Raw genomic sequence first — 18,494 nt, 5'->3', positions numbered from 1 at the left:
CTCATGGGCCCAGCCGCTCCGCGGCATGTGGGATCTTCCCGGACCGGGGCACGAACCCGTGTCCCCTGCATCGGCAGGCGGACTCTCAACCACTGCGCCACCAGGGAAGCCCTCCTCTGTGTTTTATATTTACTTTATTGTCGCTTTTATATTGTACTTGTCACTTATCTGTTCTTTTAGGCCTTATGCTGCTTATGGCATCCTTATCAGCAGTATCACACACATAGTAGGTCCTTAATAAGTGTTGAAACAGAGACTGGAGGAGCAGATTTTGGTAAAAGATTGACAGTTTTATTGAGATAATTTACCTATGTAAGCATCATCTACTTAAAGTGTGCAATTCAGTGGTTTTTACTATATGTACAGTTGTGCAACCATCACCATAATCCAATTTTAAAATGTTCATCACCCCCCCCCAAAAAAACCACCTTGAACACATTAGCAATCACTCTCCATATCTCTGCAGGCCTAGATAGCTACTAATCTACTTTATACATTTGCCTATTAGAAAAGATTTGGGGCTTCCCAGGTGGTGCAGAATCCTGCTGGTTGAGAATCCTCCTGCCAGTGCAGGGGACACGGGTTTGAGCCCTGGTCCGGGACGATCCCACATGCCGCGGAGCAACTAAGCCCGTGCACCACAACGGCTGGAGCCTGCGTGCCTAGAGCCTGTGCTCCGCAACAAGAGAAGCCACCACAATGAGAAGCCCGCGCACTGCAATGAAGAGTAGCCCCTGCTCACCACAACTGGAGAAAGCCCGCGCACAGCAACGAAGACTCAACACAGCCAAAAATAAATAAATAAAAAGAAAAGATTTGATCAACCCTTTATAATTGGTATTGTGAAACTACAGGTATATTGTCCCATTTCCCAGTGGAATAGTATATTTTAATACTTGTATTCCTCTGGAGGTTCCAGTTCTCCACATACTGTCTTCCAGTACTACTATGACCAAAGCTAGAGAGAGCAGTGACAGCAAGGACCATTTGTGATCTTTGAAGTATAATTTTGGGTAGTATGATGAGAATGATAACCATTATACTGGGAACCAAGAACAAAAAATGAAAGTAAGATGGCAAATAGAAACTAGATTTTCAACAAGTTAACCGTGAACAAGAAAATCGGATGATCTTGTTTTGCTATGAACCAACTATGCTGGGTACTTTCAGTTTCTTGTGAATAACAAGCTTAATGCGTACTCCTAACCCTGACACACCTCTTTACCTGGCCGTCTTCTGTTTATGCTTCAAGAATCAACATACTTCTTAGTCGAGAAGCTTTTCCTAATGCCTCCCTCTGAAAGATCTATTGGGTCCCCATAATTTGTACCTTCTCACCATCAGTTTCTCTTTCATCATATGTGTTTGCCTACACAGACTGTGCTGTAAGCTATGAGAGCAAGAATTATTGGGTTTTGTCTTGTTAGCCACCAAAAATATTGAAAGGGTAAATTAATAGGAGCTTTAGTAGTACTAAGTATCAAAGCACATTTTTTTGTTCGTGGTTTTTTTTTTTTTTTTGCGGTACGCGGGCCTCTCACTGCTGTGGCCTCTCCCGTTGCGGAGCACAGGTTCCAGACACACAGGCTCAGCAGCCATGGCTCACGGGCCCAGCCGCTGTGCGGCATGTGGGATCTTCCCGGACCGGGGCATGAACCCGTGTCCCCTGTATCGGCAGGCGGACTCTCAACCACTGCGCCACCAGGGAAGCCCTTTGTTTGTGTTTTTAAAATTTGCGGGTTAAGGAACATTTATGTATCTTTTAAGGCAGAGGGCAAGGAACAAGGGGACTGATGTGGAAATCCTACAGCATAATTCAAAGATCTTAGGGATGATATTGTGAGTAAAGGATTAGTAGTAGCAGTTAGGAGGGTTAGGATGAAGAAGGAAAGCGAATCATCTTAGTTGACATTATTATTGCTGAGTGAAACACATATGATGCCCAAGTTTTAGATCTTATTCTGCAGTCTATTTACCTTAAAAATCTGTTTACAGCAGGGTTCTTAACTTGGTTCAGGGATTTACCCTCCACAAGGTCAGTGAATTGGATAGGAAAACAATTCCACCTTTATTTTCATGTACCTCTAACTGAACCTAGTTTTTCTTTTATAAACGTAGGCAACAAGTCCCCACTAGTTTTGGCAGTACCTATGGCTTTGTCACCAATAGAAATCACAGGTATTTTCATATTACATTATTGTTGCATGTAACTCAAAATAGTCTTTTTTTTTAAATTATTTATTTATTTATTTATTTATGACCGTGTTGGGTCTTCGTTTCTGTGCGAGGGCTTTCTCTAGTTGCGGCAAATGGGGGCCGCTCTTCATCGCGGTGCGCAGGCCTCATTATCGCGGCCTCTCTTGTTGTGGAGCACGGGCTCCAGATGCGCAGGCTCAGTAGTTGTGGCTCACGGGCCTAGTTGCTCCGCGGCATGTGGGATCTTCCCAGACCAGGCCTCGAACCCGTGTCCCCTACATTGGCAGGCAGATTCTCAACCACTGCGCCGCCAGGGAAGCCCCCAAAATAGTCTTTATATCCAAAATTATAGTACTAGTTAGACCTGCCTCTAAATCTTATTTAATGCTTTAATATGGAGCATGTATATTACTATAGCAAGATTGATTTTAAAGTAATTTTATGGTAACTGAATTTCTCTAAAATTGGTTTTCTTTATAATGCTATATATTTTATTTTATGCATTTAAAATACTCTGAGAAGGGATCAGTAGGCCTCATTAGACTACCAAAGGTGGGGGATCCATGACAACAGAAAAGATTCAGAACACTTGGTGTAGAACTAGCACCTCCCACCCACCCACACAACTTGTTTGGGCAAGTTCTTGGTTATTGTAGCTAAATACATTGATGCAGGATTGGTCTCTCAGTTGCTGGATTTCCAGTATTTATTTTCTTTTCCCTTTGTAGTCTTGTTCAATTTTAAATTACTTCTATGCTTATCAGTGCCCTCCCCAGGGGTGTGAGATTGTAAGGGTGGGGAAATTAGCCAATTAAAAAAGGTTTGGAAGACCTAGGAAAGTTCTGGGAAAGGTTCAGTAAAGTAAAAGATAGAATTAAGGGGCTTCCCTGGTGGTGCAGTGGTTGAGAATCTGCCTGCCAATGCAAGGGACACGGGTTCGAGGCCTGGTCTGGGAAGATCCCATATGCCGCAGAGCAACTAGTCCCGTGAGCCACAACTACTGAGCCTGCGCGTCTGGAGCCTGTGCTCCACAACAAGAGAGGCCGCGATAGTGAGAGGCCCGCGCACCGTGATGAAGAGTGGCCCCCACTTGCCGCAACTAGAGAAAGCCCTCGCACAGAAACGAAGACCCTAGTCTAAATAAATAAATAAATTTTAAAAATTAAAAAAAAAGATAGAATTAATATCTAAAATTTCTTGAATTCATCACATTATCAGAATTATTACTCTGATCACCATTCCCACAGCTAAAACTGTGGTTCTTTTCTTACTTAACGTCTAAATCAGTTTTTAGTATGGAGAAATCGGTCTAATCGGTATTTGTGTTTCTGGTTCTAGTTGCTTAATTCACCAGAAAACTTAGTGTCTGTTTTCTTTATTAAACCTGATTTTCCAGTTCCCTGCAGTAGCCAAATAGCAGCAATGAGTGTCTTTCTCTAGTTAAAATGCTCTGGATCCCAAACTGTTTCAAAGGTATTTCTGCAAGTTGTAAATCCAAAGCATTATGAATAAAAATTTTGTGTTACTGACCTTCTAAAATATGAATTGTGTTTTAAATGAAATTGCAAGAGGAGGAAATAGATTGAAGGTCTTAATTTTTTTTTTTTTTTTTTTTGGCTGTATTTGGTCTTTGTTGCTGCATGTGGGCTTTCTCTAGTTGCGGTGAGCGGGGGCTGCTCTTCGTTGCGGCGCACGGGCTTCTCATTGTGGTGGCTTCTCTTGTTGGGGAGCACGGGCTCTAGGCACAAGGGCTTCAGTAGTTGTGGTGCACAGGCTTAGTTGCTCCGCAGCATGTGGGATCTTACTGGACCAGGGCTCGAACCCGTGTCCCCTACCTTGGCAGGCAGATTCTGAACCACTGCGCCACCAGGGAAGCCTGGTCTTAAATTTTTGATGGCAAGAGAAAAGTTTAGTTCATTAAATTCTAGGTACCTAGGTATTCAAAGTAAAACGCAGGCCACAAATCTAAGGAGCAAATATGGGCAGAGAAGGAGAATGAGAGTTACACAGCAATCTTGTATACCAAGAGTTAATAGAAAATCAGGAGGTTACCCACATTTTAGTCCTGTGTCTAGTTCTTCAGAAGCGCCGAAGAGTTACATGAATCAAAATGTAGTCAAAGCTGTGCATCATAGTTCTGCTTTCATGATGAATGCCATTAATAAAATGGAGCTTAATAAGTACTAACAATTCTAGGTTAAAGGATTACAGTGTCTTAAGACTCAAGTTCATAGATGCTTCCACCTTTCAGAAGTAATCAACTATTGAATGCAGTACTAGGAGGATTGGTGACTTTTGAGACTCAGGAATTTAAATTGAGAATTGAGAGCTTGTGTTGTGGTTGAGGGTCGCCTGCTGTTGAAGTCTGGTAATTTAGGAGGAGGGGGGAGAAGGAGGTGCCTTTCTTGACTGTTTTAAATGAATTGTTAACCCCGACACACTCATGCCAGAAACAGAACAAAAAGGGAAAAGAAGGCAACGTGGCATGATTACAATGAGAAGCAAGAAGAAAGATACAGGAAAAGATAAACAAGAATTGCCTGTAGGTGACTTTTTTTGGCCCATGGTAATTTGGGTGCTGTTGAAGGATGGGAAGAAGAGCTATCTATAGTTTTTATAATATTATGAAAGGCAAAATTCTACTGTTAAGGATGGTGCACGTAAATATTAATGTATAGGAACATTAAAAGGAATTCAGACTAAAGAGAGTAAGGTGGCTGGAACTGTTAGCAGTAGCAACCTAAAGGGGGAATTTGAGCTAGTTCTTAGAGTTGAGCGAGATTGTACTAGACCAGGTCCTTAATTTCTACCCTCATAAAAAGGAACATAAAAGTTGGATGATGATAATTTGGCAAGAGACTAAGTTTGAGATACACTGTCTTGAGAATGTAGATGCTATGAAAATGGGTATATTACAGCACTGATTCAGTGCTCATACTTTTAGTTCAGTGAAGACTCTGACATTAATAATCTAAAGATGGGAAGATAAATGGCATAGGAAAAGACATTTATCTGTTACGACTGTCACTTCTAAACTTTTATAATTATTTGACTTATTTGAATCAAAGATGAGTAGATGCTTCCTGATGACTTTATACTTTCGGTACAGGTAGTATTTTTGTATTCCTTTTTTTGTTTTCCTCATCTGCCACGTCAAGCATGCCCTAGCCTGGTAAAAACCTCTAATACAGCTTTTTATTCTTTAATTCAGCAAATGTTAGCATTTCCTGCATGTAAAGCATTGTGCTGGATGCTGGGAATATAGAGTTGTGAACAAGACATAAAATGGCCGCCCCTATTATACTAGGATTCTCCAAAGAAATAGAACCGATGGATCATATATACAGGCATACCTCAGAGTTATTATGGGTTCAGTTCCAGAATACCACAATAAAGCAAAGTCACACGAATTTTTTGGTTTCCCAGTGCATTAAAAATTATGTTTACACTATACTGTAGTCTGTTAGGTGTGCAATAGCATTATATCTAAAAAAATTGTACCTACCTTAATTTACAAACACTTTATTGCCAAAAAGTGCTAACCATCATCTGCGCTTTCAGCGAGTGGTAACTTTTTGCAATAATAACATCAAAAATAAAGATCACAGGGCTTCCCTGGTGGCGCAGTGGTTGAGAGTCCGCCTGCCAATGCAGGGGACACGGGTTCGTGCCCCGGTCTGGGAAGATGCCACATACCGCGGAGCGGCTGGGCCCGTGAGCCATAGCTGCTGAGCCTGCGCATCCGGAGCCTGTGCTCCGCAACGGGAGAGGCCACAACAGTGAGAGGCCCACGTACCGCAAAAAAAATAAATAAATAAATAAATAAAGATCACAGATCATCACCATAACAAATATAATAATAACGAAAATATAAAAATAATGAAAATGTGACAAAAACACAAAGTGAGCATATACTGTTGGAAAAATGGTGCTGATGGATTTGTTCAAGGCAGGGTTGCCACAGTTTGTAAAAAACATGATACCTGCAAAGAGCAATAAAGCGAGATATATTTATAGGTAGAGAGAAAGAGATTTATTATGAGGGATTTGCTCAGACGATTATGGACGCTAAGAAGTCCCATGACCTGGAAGCAAACTAAATGCCCATTGACAGATGAATGGATAAAGAAGATGTGGTACATATATATACCACAAAAAGGAACAAAATTGGGTCATTTGTAGAGACGTGGATGGATCTAGAGACGTCATACAAAGTGAAGTAAGTCAGAAAGAGAAAAACAAATATCGTATATTAACGCATATATGTGGAACCTAGAAAAATGGTACAGATGAACCGTTTGCAGGGCAGAAATAGAGACACAGATGTAGAGAACAAGCGTGTGGACACGAAGGGGGTAAAGTGGTGGTGGTGGGGGTGGTTGTGGGATGAATTGGGAGATTTTGACTGATGTATATACACTAATATGTATAAAATAGATAACTAATAAGAACCTGCTGTATAAAAAAAAATTAAAAAAAAAAAGGGGAGTCCCATGACCTGTGGTCTATAAGCTGGAAGCCCAGGAAAACCAGCAGTGTAGTTCTGGATCAAGCCTAAAGGCCTGAGACCAGGGAAGCCAATGATTTACGTCCCAGTTTGAGTCCTAAGGTTTGAAAACCAGGAGCACGGATGTCCTAGAGCAGAAGATGGAAGATGAATGTTTCAGCTCTAGCAGAGAGGGAAATTTCTCTTCCTCTGCCTTTTTATTCTGTTCAGGTACCCCACTTTAGGGAGGGTGATTTTGTTTACTTAGTCTGTCATTCAGATGCTAATCTCTTCTGGAGATACCTTCACATACTGTTTTACATTTTATCAGCTATTTCAGAATCCCTTAGCCCAGTCGGGTTGATGCATAAAATTAACCGTCACCAATCAAGTCAGAGGGGGAAGACCTACGTTAAACAAATGTTCTTTTTTCTCTTGTTATTGTTATAGTCATAGGGATGGGCATATTTAGGTCCTTTAATCTGAACTGAGTATTTACGATAATTACACTGATTTACTATTCTTGGAAGTCCTTGGGTCTCATAGCAATACCTAAAATATTTCATTTCAGTCATTTTGTTTCTTTTCTAAGGTATTTCCATTTTCATCGAGATTTAATAGAGAAAAGAAACCTCTAGCTCCACATCTTCAGCTATAATATAACTCTTGTAATTGGTTCTCATGTCATTGTCACTCCTTCCCCTACTCCCCAGTTTCCATATTGCATACTGATACCAAGGCCAACTCTTAATACTTATGTCCCATCCATACTCCACTGATAATTCCTCAGTTATCTATAGAATTTAAAGCACATTAGCCTGGTATTCAAGAGTCTGTAATATAGCCCCAAACTATCAGTCACTTTGATTCGCCCCTTTATGCGAGCCCATGGTCTATTCTTGCCTCTGCCTAGCACATCTTTTTTTTTTAATTTATTTTTAGCTGTGTTGGGTCTTCATTGCTGCTCACAGGGTTTCTCTAGTTGCGGCGAGCGGGGTCTACTCTTCATTGTGGTGTGCGGGCTTCTCATTGCAGTGGCTTCTCTTGCTGTGGAGCACGGGCTCTAGGCGCACAGGCTTCAGTAGTTGTGGTTCGCAGGCTCTAGAGCGTAGGCTCAGTAGTTGTGGCACACAGGCTTAGCTGCTCCACGGCATCTGGGATCTTCCCGGACCAGGGCTCAAACCCGTGTCCCCTGCATTGGCAGGTGGATTCCCAACCACTGCGCCACCAGGGAAGCCCTTAGCACATCTTTTTCTACCTTATCTATCAAAATATTATCCCTCCTTCAGGATCTGACTAGTAACAGACCATTTTCACTAGGTTTCTTTCTTTGGACAGATGTAGTTCCCACTGATCGTTTGCTTTTTCTGAATTCTGTTAGCATTTTTTGGTCAGCCCTATTGACTTGTGCATGTATTATCTTAGGCTTGTGCTTTTTATCTGTTTCTTAATTTTTTAACTAGAATTAGTTTGGATATGGGTTTAGAGGAAGGAAATAAGATCAGAGAGATGGACCTTCCTTCTCTTAGCATCTTCTTCAGACCTTAAGGTACCTTTTTTATGCTCTCAGTAAGAAATGATGATTTTCTAAGTTGCGAGCTCATTCCTTGGCCTACTTCCTTGATTGGTCAGGCAACACTATGTCTAAAGACATTGATTTGAAACAAACAAATAGTAAATGAGACCTTGCCCCCTCCCCTTTTTTTTTAGCTTTCATCCATTAAATTACTTGATTCTTCTGCATCTTTTGAAACTATTAGGAAGAATAAGGTCCAAATCAAACCAGTTTGTTTTTAATCTCATAAGTATCTGAGTTACCTACAGTGTGCACATTACTTTACCATAGTGTACTTAGTAGCAACACATTGCTGCTTATGTTGAAAAATGTCTAAAGATAAGACCTGAGTTTCTGGTTGAAGGCACCTAGAAAGTGGAGAATAGGAGTGAGGTTTTCATGTTTGTGGGTTTCAGATTGCCTGCAAACTTAAATGATCTCAGAGAATCAGCTTAGTGCTTGCTCATTACCCAGATTCTATGAAGACATAAGACAAACAGTAGGTTTTATCTTACAGGTGTAGAGAGAGAAACGCCAAAGTAACAGTACCTGAAGATTTGTATTGTCAAGGGGTTAGATCTTGGATATAGGCAGTAGTCAGTGGCTATAGGAATTCTGTGAAACGGGAGACCAATGTGGGATAGTCTACTTAAGGAAGATTTCTTTGGCATCTGGGTATTAGGATGTTGCAGTTGAAAATGGAGAGTTAGCAGCTTGCAGAATAAAAGTGGAAAACGTGGAGGTGAAGGTAGAAACTGAGTAAGTAGGATTTGGATAAGCAGAAGGCTGTTCCTGGCTCCTAATCTGTGTGTAATAATGTCGGGATGGGTTACACAGGTGGAAAGCACAGATGGGGAGGGTGTGAGGTGTTAGATTTAGAGAAATAAGTTATATATTCCTTGAGATCAAAAGGAGGAATGAAAGAAACACCTGTCACTTAGGTTTAAAGAGTTATAATACCAATTTCTAAGCGGAAAGACCTAATTATTTTAGAAGTGCCGTAGTTGCACCATGGAGGAAAATGCCTTTGAATCATTTATGTTTTAGTTGTTTTTTTATGGATTGTCTTCTTGATATTGAGAATAGGGGCTGTGTCTTAAACTCATACACTTAAGCAATATGGAGAAAAATGCCTAATAACTTGTTTGGTTTTTTTTAAAGTGTGTTTCTGAATTCATCTAATTCCCCCTTGTTTCTAATTATTATGAGAGTATTCTGTTAAAGACTTACTTTACATATGACTTCCCACAAAGTGCTTTATGAAATTGTGTGATTGCATGAAGATGTGAAGTATGAATTTGTGCCTTTGACATTTCAAGTTTGTAGTTTGGATTGGATGGTTCTAAAATTCACTTTATTGTAATTTTGTTAGGGAGCCATTGGAACAAATTTGTTGATGTAGACATGAGATGTAGTCTTATGAGAGTTGATTTGTGCTTTCTCTTTTGCCTTTGATTCTTAGTGACTTCCCATCACTGCCTTAGCTCTTTCTGGATTTGGTGGTTTTTTATAGAGTCATTTATTTTTCTCTAAAACCTAGAAAAATTAGGTTTTTTTGTTTTTTTTGTTTTGTTTTTTTTGCGGTACGCGGGCCTCTCACTCTTGTGGCCTCTCCCGTTACGGAGCACAGGCTCCGGACGTGCAGTCTCAGCGGCCATGGCTCACAGGCCCAGCTACTCTGTGGCATGTGGGATCTTCCCGGACCGGGGCACTAACCCGTGTCCCCTGCATCAGCAGGCGGACTCTCAGCCACTGCGGCACGAGAGAAGCCCCGATAAATTAGATTTTTATATTAAAAATCTGCCATATTCTTAGTATTGGATGTTTATAATGGCAAGGACTGGTTTTGAAGTTTCTGACAGCTTCCTAGCACAGATTTGCCTCTGCCGTTAAGTAAAGAAAGAAGGAAAAAAAGAAGGAAAACAAAACAGGAATCAGGAAAGGAGAACATAAGCTATTCACTTTGTTCATCACTTGTCTTTTTTTTAAAAAAAATATTTATTTATTTGGCTGTGTCGGGTCTTACTTGTGGCACGTGGGATCTTTCATCGTGGTGAGTGGGCTCTTCATTTCTGCTCACGGGCTTCTTTCTCTCTATTTGTGGTGCAAGGGCTCAGTAGTTGTGGCACACGGGCTCAATAGTTGTGGCAAGCAGGCTTAGTTGCCCCGTGGCTTGTGGGATCTTAGTTCCCCAACCAGGGATCAAACCCGTGTCCCCTGCATTGGAAGGCAGATTCTTAAACCCACCACTGTGAGCTTTTCTTTCAAGTGTTGTAAATGTTGGAATGTATGTGAAGGGTGTTGAATTCCTATATGGAAAATAAAGGATTGAAAAGGGATAATTGCAGCAGCTTTGAACATAGTTTTAGATACAATAAGGGCAGATCAACTCTGCCATTCGGAGATTGGTACATCTGTTGCATTTCTTAGGCTAGTGAGCACAATCTGTAAGGTTAAGCAGAAACTTTCCCCATCAGGCTACCTTTTTCTGCAAAGACACATGAAAATGAATTCCTTTGTGTGTTCGATGGTAGTTATTCGTGTATCATGTTTGCGAAGTAGTAGTCCTCGGGAACAGCTGAAGCAAAAGCGTAGGAAGGAATGTGAGCTTTTTAAGCCTAGTCACCTTACGATCTTTTACATAAGATTCTAGGGAGCGTATTCATTGGATCTGAATATGAGACCATGCTTAAGTAGCTGGTTTTGCATTTTCTAGAAAAATATAGTTATTAAGATACTAAATCCCCATTCTCTAGTTTCAGTCTTAATTTTCTTTTATAACAGAATAACATATTAGAGCAAAATTTTAAAAAAGAAATAACACTAAAAACACTAAACGGGACTTCCTTGGTGGCGCAGTGGTTAAGAATCCGCCTGCCAATGAAGGCGACATGGATTCGATCCCTGCTCCAGGAAAATCCCACATGCTGCGGAGCAACTAAGCCCTTGTGCCACAACTGCTGAGCCTGTGCTCTAGAGCCCGTGAGCCTCAACTACTGAAGCCCGTGCGCCTAGAGCCCGCGCTCCACAAGAGCAGCCACCACGAGAAGCCCGCGCACCGCTCGCTGCAACTAGAGAGAGCCCACGTGCAGCAATGAAGACCCAACGCAGCCAAAATTAAATAAATAAATAAAATTATAAAGCAAACCAAAAACACTGAACAGTTTTCCACTAAACTGATACTCATTAATGCCTTTGACACAGATTTTTTAAGCCTTTTTCCCCTGTTTTGAATATTTTTAAAACACATAAACTTCTCAAATGGTAAATCCAGGTATCATTTCTTATTAGGGTTAACAAAGAAATCACTCCAGTCTAGCTTTAAAATAACTTCCTCGTTTTGTTTTTTTTTAACATTTTAAATAATGGCAAAATGCCTTTTTTTTTCTTTTTTTGGGCTGTGCCACATGGCATAAAAGATCTTAGTTCCCTGACCAGCAATCGAACCCGTGCCCCCTGCAGTGGAAGCACGGAGCCCCAACCAACCACTGGACCTCCAGGGATGTCCCTCAAGCAAAATTCATAATCTAGATAAGTTTGAAATAAAAATGGTAGTGCTTATTTTCAGGAAATTACCCGTACCAGACTTACAGGCATATAGAAACTTGAAATCATTTATTGCAGTGATTTCCAGTTCTTGTAGTCTCTGAAATTAGCAGTTGATATTCCTAGAGTTATTGGGGGCAAATTGTATATCCACAGTAATATAGCAACGGATAATTAAAGCATGATTCTTCCAGTAAAAAGCAAATGTCATCTTTGTGGTAATATGATTGTTTTCTGTGATCGGGAACTAAGCAAAAATGTGACTCCTTATTAATACAACTTGGTAGGAAATGGAACATGAGTTATAGTGAAAGGGATCTTTGCTTTCTGAAACGTTTTGGAATGACTAGTAGAATCTCCTTCATTTCTTCAGTTAAAAAGTAAGACCAGGTGAGGTTAAGAAACTTGCCCATCGTCTCAGGAATCAGTGGTGGATGGATATAGAATTCAGCTGCCCTGGTTAAGAGGAATGTTAAGGCTGCCACACAAGTACTGACTTAATTGGACAATGGGTTGCTTGACAGGAAAAAATCTCTTTACCTTGTGTTGGGCAATGTAGTCAGTCAGTGAGTTCATCAACTGAATAGTGGAAAACTTAACCCTAAATAAAACCTAACCAGAGAGGAAAAACTATCTTATTCAAATTTTTTAAAATTTGGTGATGTTAAGTGATAATCAGCTTTTTATAATACCCTCCCTTTTCCCCCTTTCATTTTATTAGGTGGTATGGTCAGGAAAAAGACTACAATGTGCTAGTCATGGATCTTCTTGGACCCAGCCTCGAAGACCTCTTCAATTTCTGTTCAAGAAGGTTCACAATGAAAACTGTACTTATGTTAGCTGACCAGGTATGTGAAACTTTTATGAGAATAAAAACTAAGAAATACTAGTGTTTACCACTACTTAACTATAATTTAAATGTGTGTAAACCAGAGAATTATAGTCCCATGTGTCAATGTTTAACGTTTGGATCAGCAAAAAAAGATCCATAGTAAGGTATAGTCATTCAAGTGTATTACTCTAATATGACTTGTAGATGTTTTCCCATGGGTATAGGACAAAAACGGATTATACTAGTTTATTACACCTATAGACTAGGAGTTTTCAAGCTGCTCCCATCAGATAGAGTGTATTTGTTTTAGTGTTGAATATAGCAGGTTTCCTTATAAGATTTTGTTTGAAGAAAGGATTTGGAGTGTTTGTTTGTATATAAATATAGATAAATATGTATATATTGAAATTTTGTTTAAATTAAGCAAATTGAATGTTATGTATTATGTGTTGAATCCTTATGAAAGGTGTATTTTTGAGGAAAATAAGGTACTAAGGTAATTTAAGGAATAATTTTTGACCAGGTAGATGCTCTTGAAGTAAAGGATTCTCGGCCATTGGTAATAGGTAAGCAAAACCAGGGAAATTTTTATGTCATGAATTAGATTTATTCATTGGCTGGAGATTAGATGAAATTGTTTTAAAGCCAAGATTAGATTTTTTTGAACTAAAGGAAATAAAAAAGAAAATTAGTTTTAAAGAATTTTAAGATGGGGAATAATAGGGTCAGGAACAAGCCTTGAGGAAACAGATAATATGGTCAAAGATAATAGGTAAATGTCAAGGAATTTATGATTAAAACCTCTTAATATGACATGTGAATGAATCTTAGTAAAAGAGTTTGTATTCTGTAGGCTCAGTAACACATAGGCATTCATACAGTGAACATTTATTCGGGGACTGCCATTGTACTTAACACTGGGAGGTACAAAGAAGAAGAACTAGTCTCTTCCCTCTAGGAGCATAGAGTTTAGTGGAGAAAAATGGAAGGGTTCTGTCATAGAAGTCTATATATTGGATACACTAGTAACATCAGAGAAAGAATGTAATTTAGGAAAGGGGGTTGCAGCAAAGTATTTGTTTAAGAAGGAAACAGCTGAGTCTTGCCCCATAGATGACAGGCAATACTTGAAGTAGTCTGTAGTTTGTGCTATTAATTTGTCTTTTGCCCCACATTTCCCCTGTGAGTTAATACTCATAGTTTAATTATGGGTATTACTTAGCTAGGACAAATATGTACATAAGTGAGCCAGTGGTTTTGTTTTACTTCTTTAATACATGAGTTGCTGCTGTACCTAAAGATGCTATTTGAACATTGTATACATCTACTTCCTTGAGAGTATGAATAGTTTAAGCCAGAGATTACAATTTGGCTTCAAAAGACATTTGCCAAGGTAGAGGAGTAAGATTTAGAATCTGTATATCCATGGTGATAAAAGCTCTGGAGAAAATGAGGCCAAGTAAAAAATAGAATCCTGACATATACTACTAGAAGAGCAAGAACATATGGGTAGAAAGATAATGTTGGCAGCCTTTGCACATGGAAAACACTTTCAAATACAACTTGTAAGTATTTTACAGAAAAGGTAGACATAGTTGATAATTTGGAAATTAAAACTATTATAGAAGAGATGCCAGAGTTAAGACAAATTTTTCAAAATTTAAATCTATTTACATAACAAATGATAAAAGATTGTTGTATGCAAAGAATTCTTAAAAATTAGCACGAAAAGGACAAGCCAAAAGAATACTGGATGAGTATAGATTGACAGTTCATAGAATAGTACTAAATCCAAAAGGTCAGTAAAAACAAGCAGGTTTCCAAACTGTTAGGGAAATAAGCGAGGTCAGTACCTGTCAAATTTGCAAAATTTAGAAAGAACTGAAATAACTTTGCTAGTGGGAGAAAGAACACTACTGCTGAAAAAAATGAGTTGTTATAAGCTATTTTGAAGGGCAGTCTGATGGCACCTATCAAAATGAAAAAAATACATACCTTTCAGCCCAGCAACTCTGCTGTAATAGTATGGGATTTATAACCCATAGAAATAAAAGCGCTAGTAGGTAAGGATATATTTAAGTATTATTAATAGCATTATTGTTTATGGTGGGAGAATATTGGAAATAATGGGAATACTGTGAGTTAGGGGATAATTGGGGAGTACTTCCATCTGTGCCATAGAATATTTATAGCCATTAAAAAGAATGCTAAGACCATACCACTTGACGAGGCAGAACTTCCAAGAAATTAAGAAAAGCTTGTTAGAATGGCATGTTTATTATTCAGTTTTGGAATATGATCATACAAGTATGGAGAAAAATCATGGGAGAGTCCAAAAGGCATGCAAGAAAGGAAACCCAGCGTGTATATGTCCCCATTTGTATAAAAAGTTACATGCTTACATTGTATGGTACCAACTTCCAGGAATGTTTGGGTTATAATTAGTTAAAAACAAGTGAACAAGAATAAAGTGAGTGGACCGTTTCTATTTCAATTTAAAGCAATAACAACAACTTATAGCTACTATATCAATTGGTCAACACCCCTTACTCCCAAGCACAAGTGAGTTTATGTGTGTATGTATATAAGACCATGGAAATAGATCTGGGCAGTAGCAGGCTGTTTTTATATGTATATAGGTACGTCAGGAGGCATAGGATTGGCTTTTACTTTATATAATTTATTACAACAACTGAAACAATTCTAAATGTATTACTTTTGTAATTTAAAAATAAAACCATTTTTTGCTATCAGGTCATGTTTTGCTACTATCATGTTTATAATCATTAATAGTTAAAGAATAAGCCTAAAGAACACTTCTGGTTTATGCTTATATATCCATCAGTCTAGAGGTAAATGCAGTGCCTGGTTGCCCTTTCTTTTTAATTTTGACTAGCACTGTCTTTGTGAACTCTAAATAAAGTTAATAAAGTATACCTGCGATCTTGAAAAATAATTGGCATATTGAAGTAATTGAGAAATAATGTTTTCTTTTGTCACTTAATACAAATCACTTAATTTTCTCTCCTCCTCCCCTTTTTTCCAGATGATCAGTAGAATTGAATATGTGCATACAAAGAATTTTATACACAGAGACATTAAACCAGATAACTTCTTAATGGGTATTGGGCGTCACTGTAATAAGGTTAGTCACATGTTCTTTGCATGAAGGAACAAAGAGTAAAAAACTTCAAGAATTGCTTTGGTGAACTTTCAGTCTTTAAATTAAGAGTCATAGTAAGTTGAATTTGCTATTGATAATTGCTTTAAAAGATTGTACTAGAAGGATAATCTATTAACTTAATAACTTGAAATAAATTCTCTCCAACTTACCCAACCAAGGTTAGTTATTTATATGGAAATATAAAATTCTAAGGGCTTATAGTGAAAATGTAATCATCTATATTATTTAACTATTGAGCAGTTGTATCTATTTTTCATTCATTCGAATAGCTAGCGAACAAAAAAAACAAACAAAAAACCCCATGTACTTTTCTTCCTGAATGCTAAAAATCAGATTTTAACCTTTGTCTCTGAAGTGTGGGTTTTTTTAATATATGTGCTTGTGCCAGCGTGGGAACCACTGACCCATCTGTCACCATGGCGTTAACATTTGCTGACTAAGCATGGTTGATAATGAGAATTCTTCAGTCCTTGGATTTGTGTATTCAAAAGGATAACTTTTGGGCCTGTTTCAAAAGTAGTTGACAGTTTCTTATTTGGGTGCCAAGTTGGGTGGGGTCTCCACCCCTCTTCTCCTCTCCTTTTCAAAGGGAAGTGTAGACAAGTGAAATGAACGTACATACAATGAAATTAGTGTTCATTGGGGGCTGCAGAATGATTGAATTTATGGGGTGGTTGGGTTTTAGCTAGTGACGCATGATTGCAGTTAAAAACTAATTGTGTTGAATTTTTTCTGCAATGATTAGTTTTACTGAGTGAATTGCTTTTTTTAATTAATTCAATGTTGAGCTCGGGCAGACAGGCAGCATTGGCAATGCACTAAGCATGTTATGATCTGATGATCTGATAGAAATTCTCAACTTCAGGACAACTTGGGGGGTTTTTGTTTTTTGTGTTTTTTGTTTTGTTTTGTTTTTGGAAGGAACATTCCCATTTGTTTTATTAAACCATTAGGGAATGTTTGGTGTTTTTAGGTCTAGCTATAAATGTTTACCTTTGTTTGCCTGTATGAATGCCAACTTGGAGCCATTACCATTAGAACTGGTGTTATTTGTTAATGCATGAGACATTAATGTTGGTCTGACCAAGTTTTAGGAATTAAAATTTTTTTGTTGAAAGCTGAGCTTTAAATAATAGAAGGTGTTTAAATCTACATACAACCTTTCTTGCCATTCCCAATTGCATCTTTTTTTTTTTTTTAATGTTATGTGGCTTCTCTCTTTGAAGCATCCAGGTTCTTAATTGTTACTATAAAACCTGGTAATTTAATTGAAAAATTACTAGTCTTAATTTTGGGGGGCAATTTTGTCGGTATGACCCTAATCTTTTGACCATTTCCCAGCCCTTGTCTTCCCATTTTCTTCCTGCTAAAGACCCATTATCCTCATGTGATCCATGTTCTGCATGTTGACATTGCAGTACATGGTTTTTGTCTTAAATTTAATGATGGCCTAGATAATACCTCTTTGCTTTTTTCCCCCCTTTAAAATAGCTTATTAATCACATAGTTGTGTTAGGAAATCCAAATGACCAAGTGATACGTAAACCTTTTTAGAATCTTGTATCCTCTTTTAGAGATATTAAAAAGAATATTGTGAAGCTGTTTTGCTGTTAAACAGATTGAGAGAGACCCTAGGGTTAGAAGTGCAGTGTTTTACCTAAGATTCAAATTCTAAATGTTGTTCTTGAACATTTTAGATTAGTGTTTTGTTTATGTAGTTGGTTTTTAGTGTTTTCTGTATTGTAGTTTGAAATATGCCAGTTGTATGAGACTGGATTCTTCGGTCAGCTTGTTCCAGTAGTTTTCTATTTGTGGGTAAAGAGTTGGGTGGGGGGCGCTTTTGAGGTTGATTTTTAAAGTCAAATTTCTTATTTGGAAAATTGTTCTGAATTTGATATTTAGGAGTAGTCACTCCAATCATAGTGAATTTGCTCATCTCTTCCAGTAATCAGCCCTGCATGCTTATGAAAATAAATTTTAAGGTGACTAAATGCCTTCTACCTCTTCCTTACTGAAGATTTTTTTCCCCTGTACAATCTTTTTTAGGGGAAGGGCAGATTGTGATACCAAAGATTGCAGATCCAAATTCCCCCCTTTTTTATTAATAAATTAAAGAGCCAAATGTCACCATTGCTATCCCTGTTTCAGGCAGTGACACAATATAGTGGCATTAAAAACCTGAGTATTTTCCAGAATTCAAATGTTCTTAAGCATGTGATTCTTATTTGGAAAACTGAGAAGCTACAGTGCTTGGTGGAAGAAGGATGGCATTTGGCTACCCTGTTCTTTCTCTAATGCCTCGGTGTTGCCTGTCTGCGCCGGCCATTGTTGCAATGTAAGCAATACTGTTTGATGCACTGCCACCCTCTATTGTCTGTTTAGTGTTTAGAATCTCCAGTGGGGAAGAGGAAAAGAAGCATGACTGTTAGTTCTTCTCAGGACCCATCTTTCTCAGGATTAAACCAGGTCTGAAACTGTCTCCTATTCCAACCTCAATCCCAAATTCATGTGCTTTTCTTTCTTACTGTTTTATTTTGATTATTTTTGTTTTGTTTTAATTCTGGAGAATGTAGATCTTGCTCAAGCACCTCTTACGTTGGCATTATTCAGACATACTTGGCAAACATAACATTACTAAGATGTTTCTTTGTGGCTTTTGCTTAAAGTTTGTAAAATTTAGAGAAAACCTAAATGA

At 38.5% G+C, this 18,494-nt stretch overlaps 1 protein-coding gene across 9 annotated transcripts in view; it reads left to right on the top strand.

Moving 5' to 3' along the window:
• The window catches only part of CSNK1A1 (casein kinase 1 alpha 1), a 50,987-nt gene that overhangs the window by 11,334 nt on the left and 21,159 nt on the right, over positions 1-18,494 (top strand). For 7 of the 9 annotated variants that reach the window (XR_009539625.1, XM_060143965.1, XM_060143962.1 and 4 more), the window contains exons 3-5: positions 12,505-12,631; positions 15,662-15,760; positions 18,182-18,265. Coding sequence is in view for 8 of the 9 variants with exons in the window: in XM_060143965.1 (XP_059999948.1) it covers positions 12,505-12,631; positions 15,662-15,760; positions 18,182-18,265 (310 nt within the window). In the remaining variant the exon portion in view is untranslated. The remainder of the gene's footprint in view (positions 1-12,504; positions 12,632-15,661; positions 15,761-18,181; positions 18,266-18,494) is intronic. The other 2 variants (XM_060143967.1, XM_060143966.1) reach the window with 1 other exon arrangement.

This window comes from Lagenorhynchus albirostris, chromosome 3, assembly GCF_949774975.1.
Source record: "Lagenorhynchus albirostris chromosome 3, mLagAlb1.1, whole genome shotgun sequence".
Lineage (NCBI taxonomy): Eukaryota > Metazoa > Chordata > Mammalia > Artiodactyla > Delphinidae > Lagenorhynchus > Lagenorhynchus albirostris.
The sequence above is the reverse complement of the archived record's forward strand: the minus strand, read 5'-3'. Positions and strand labels throughout refer to the sequence as shown.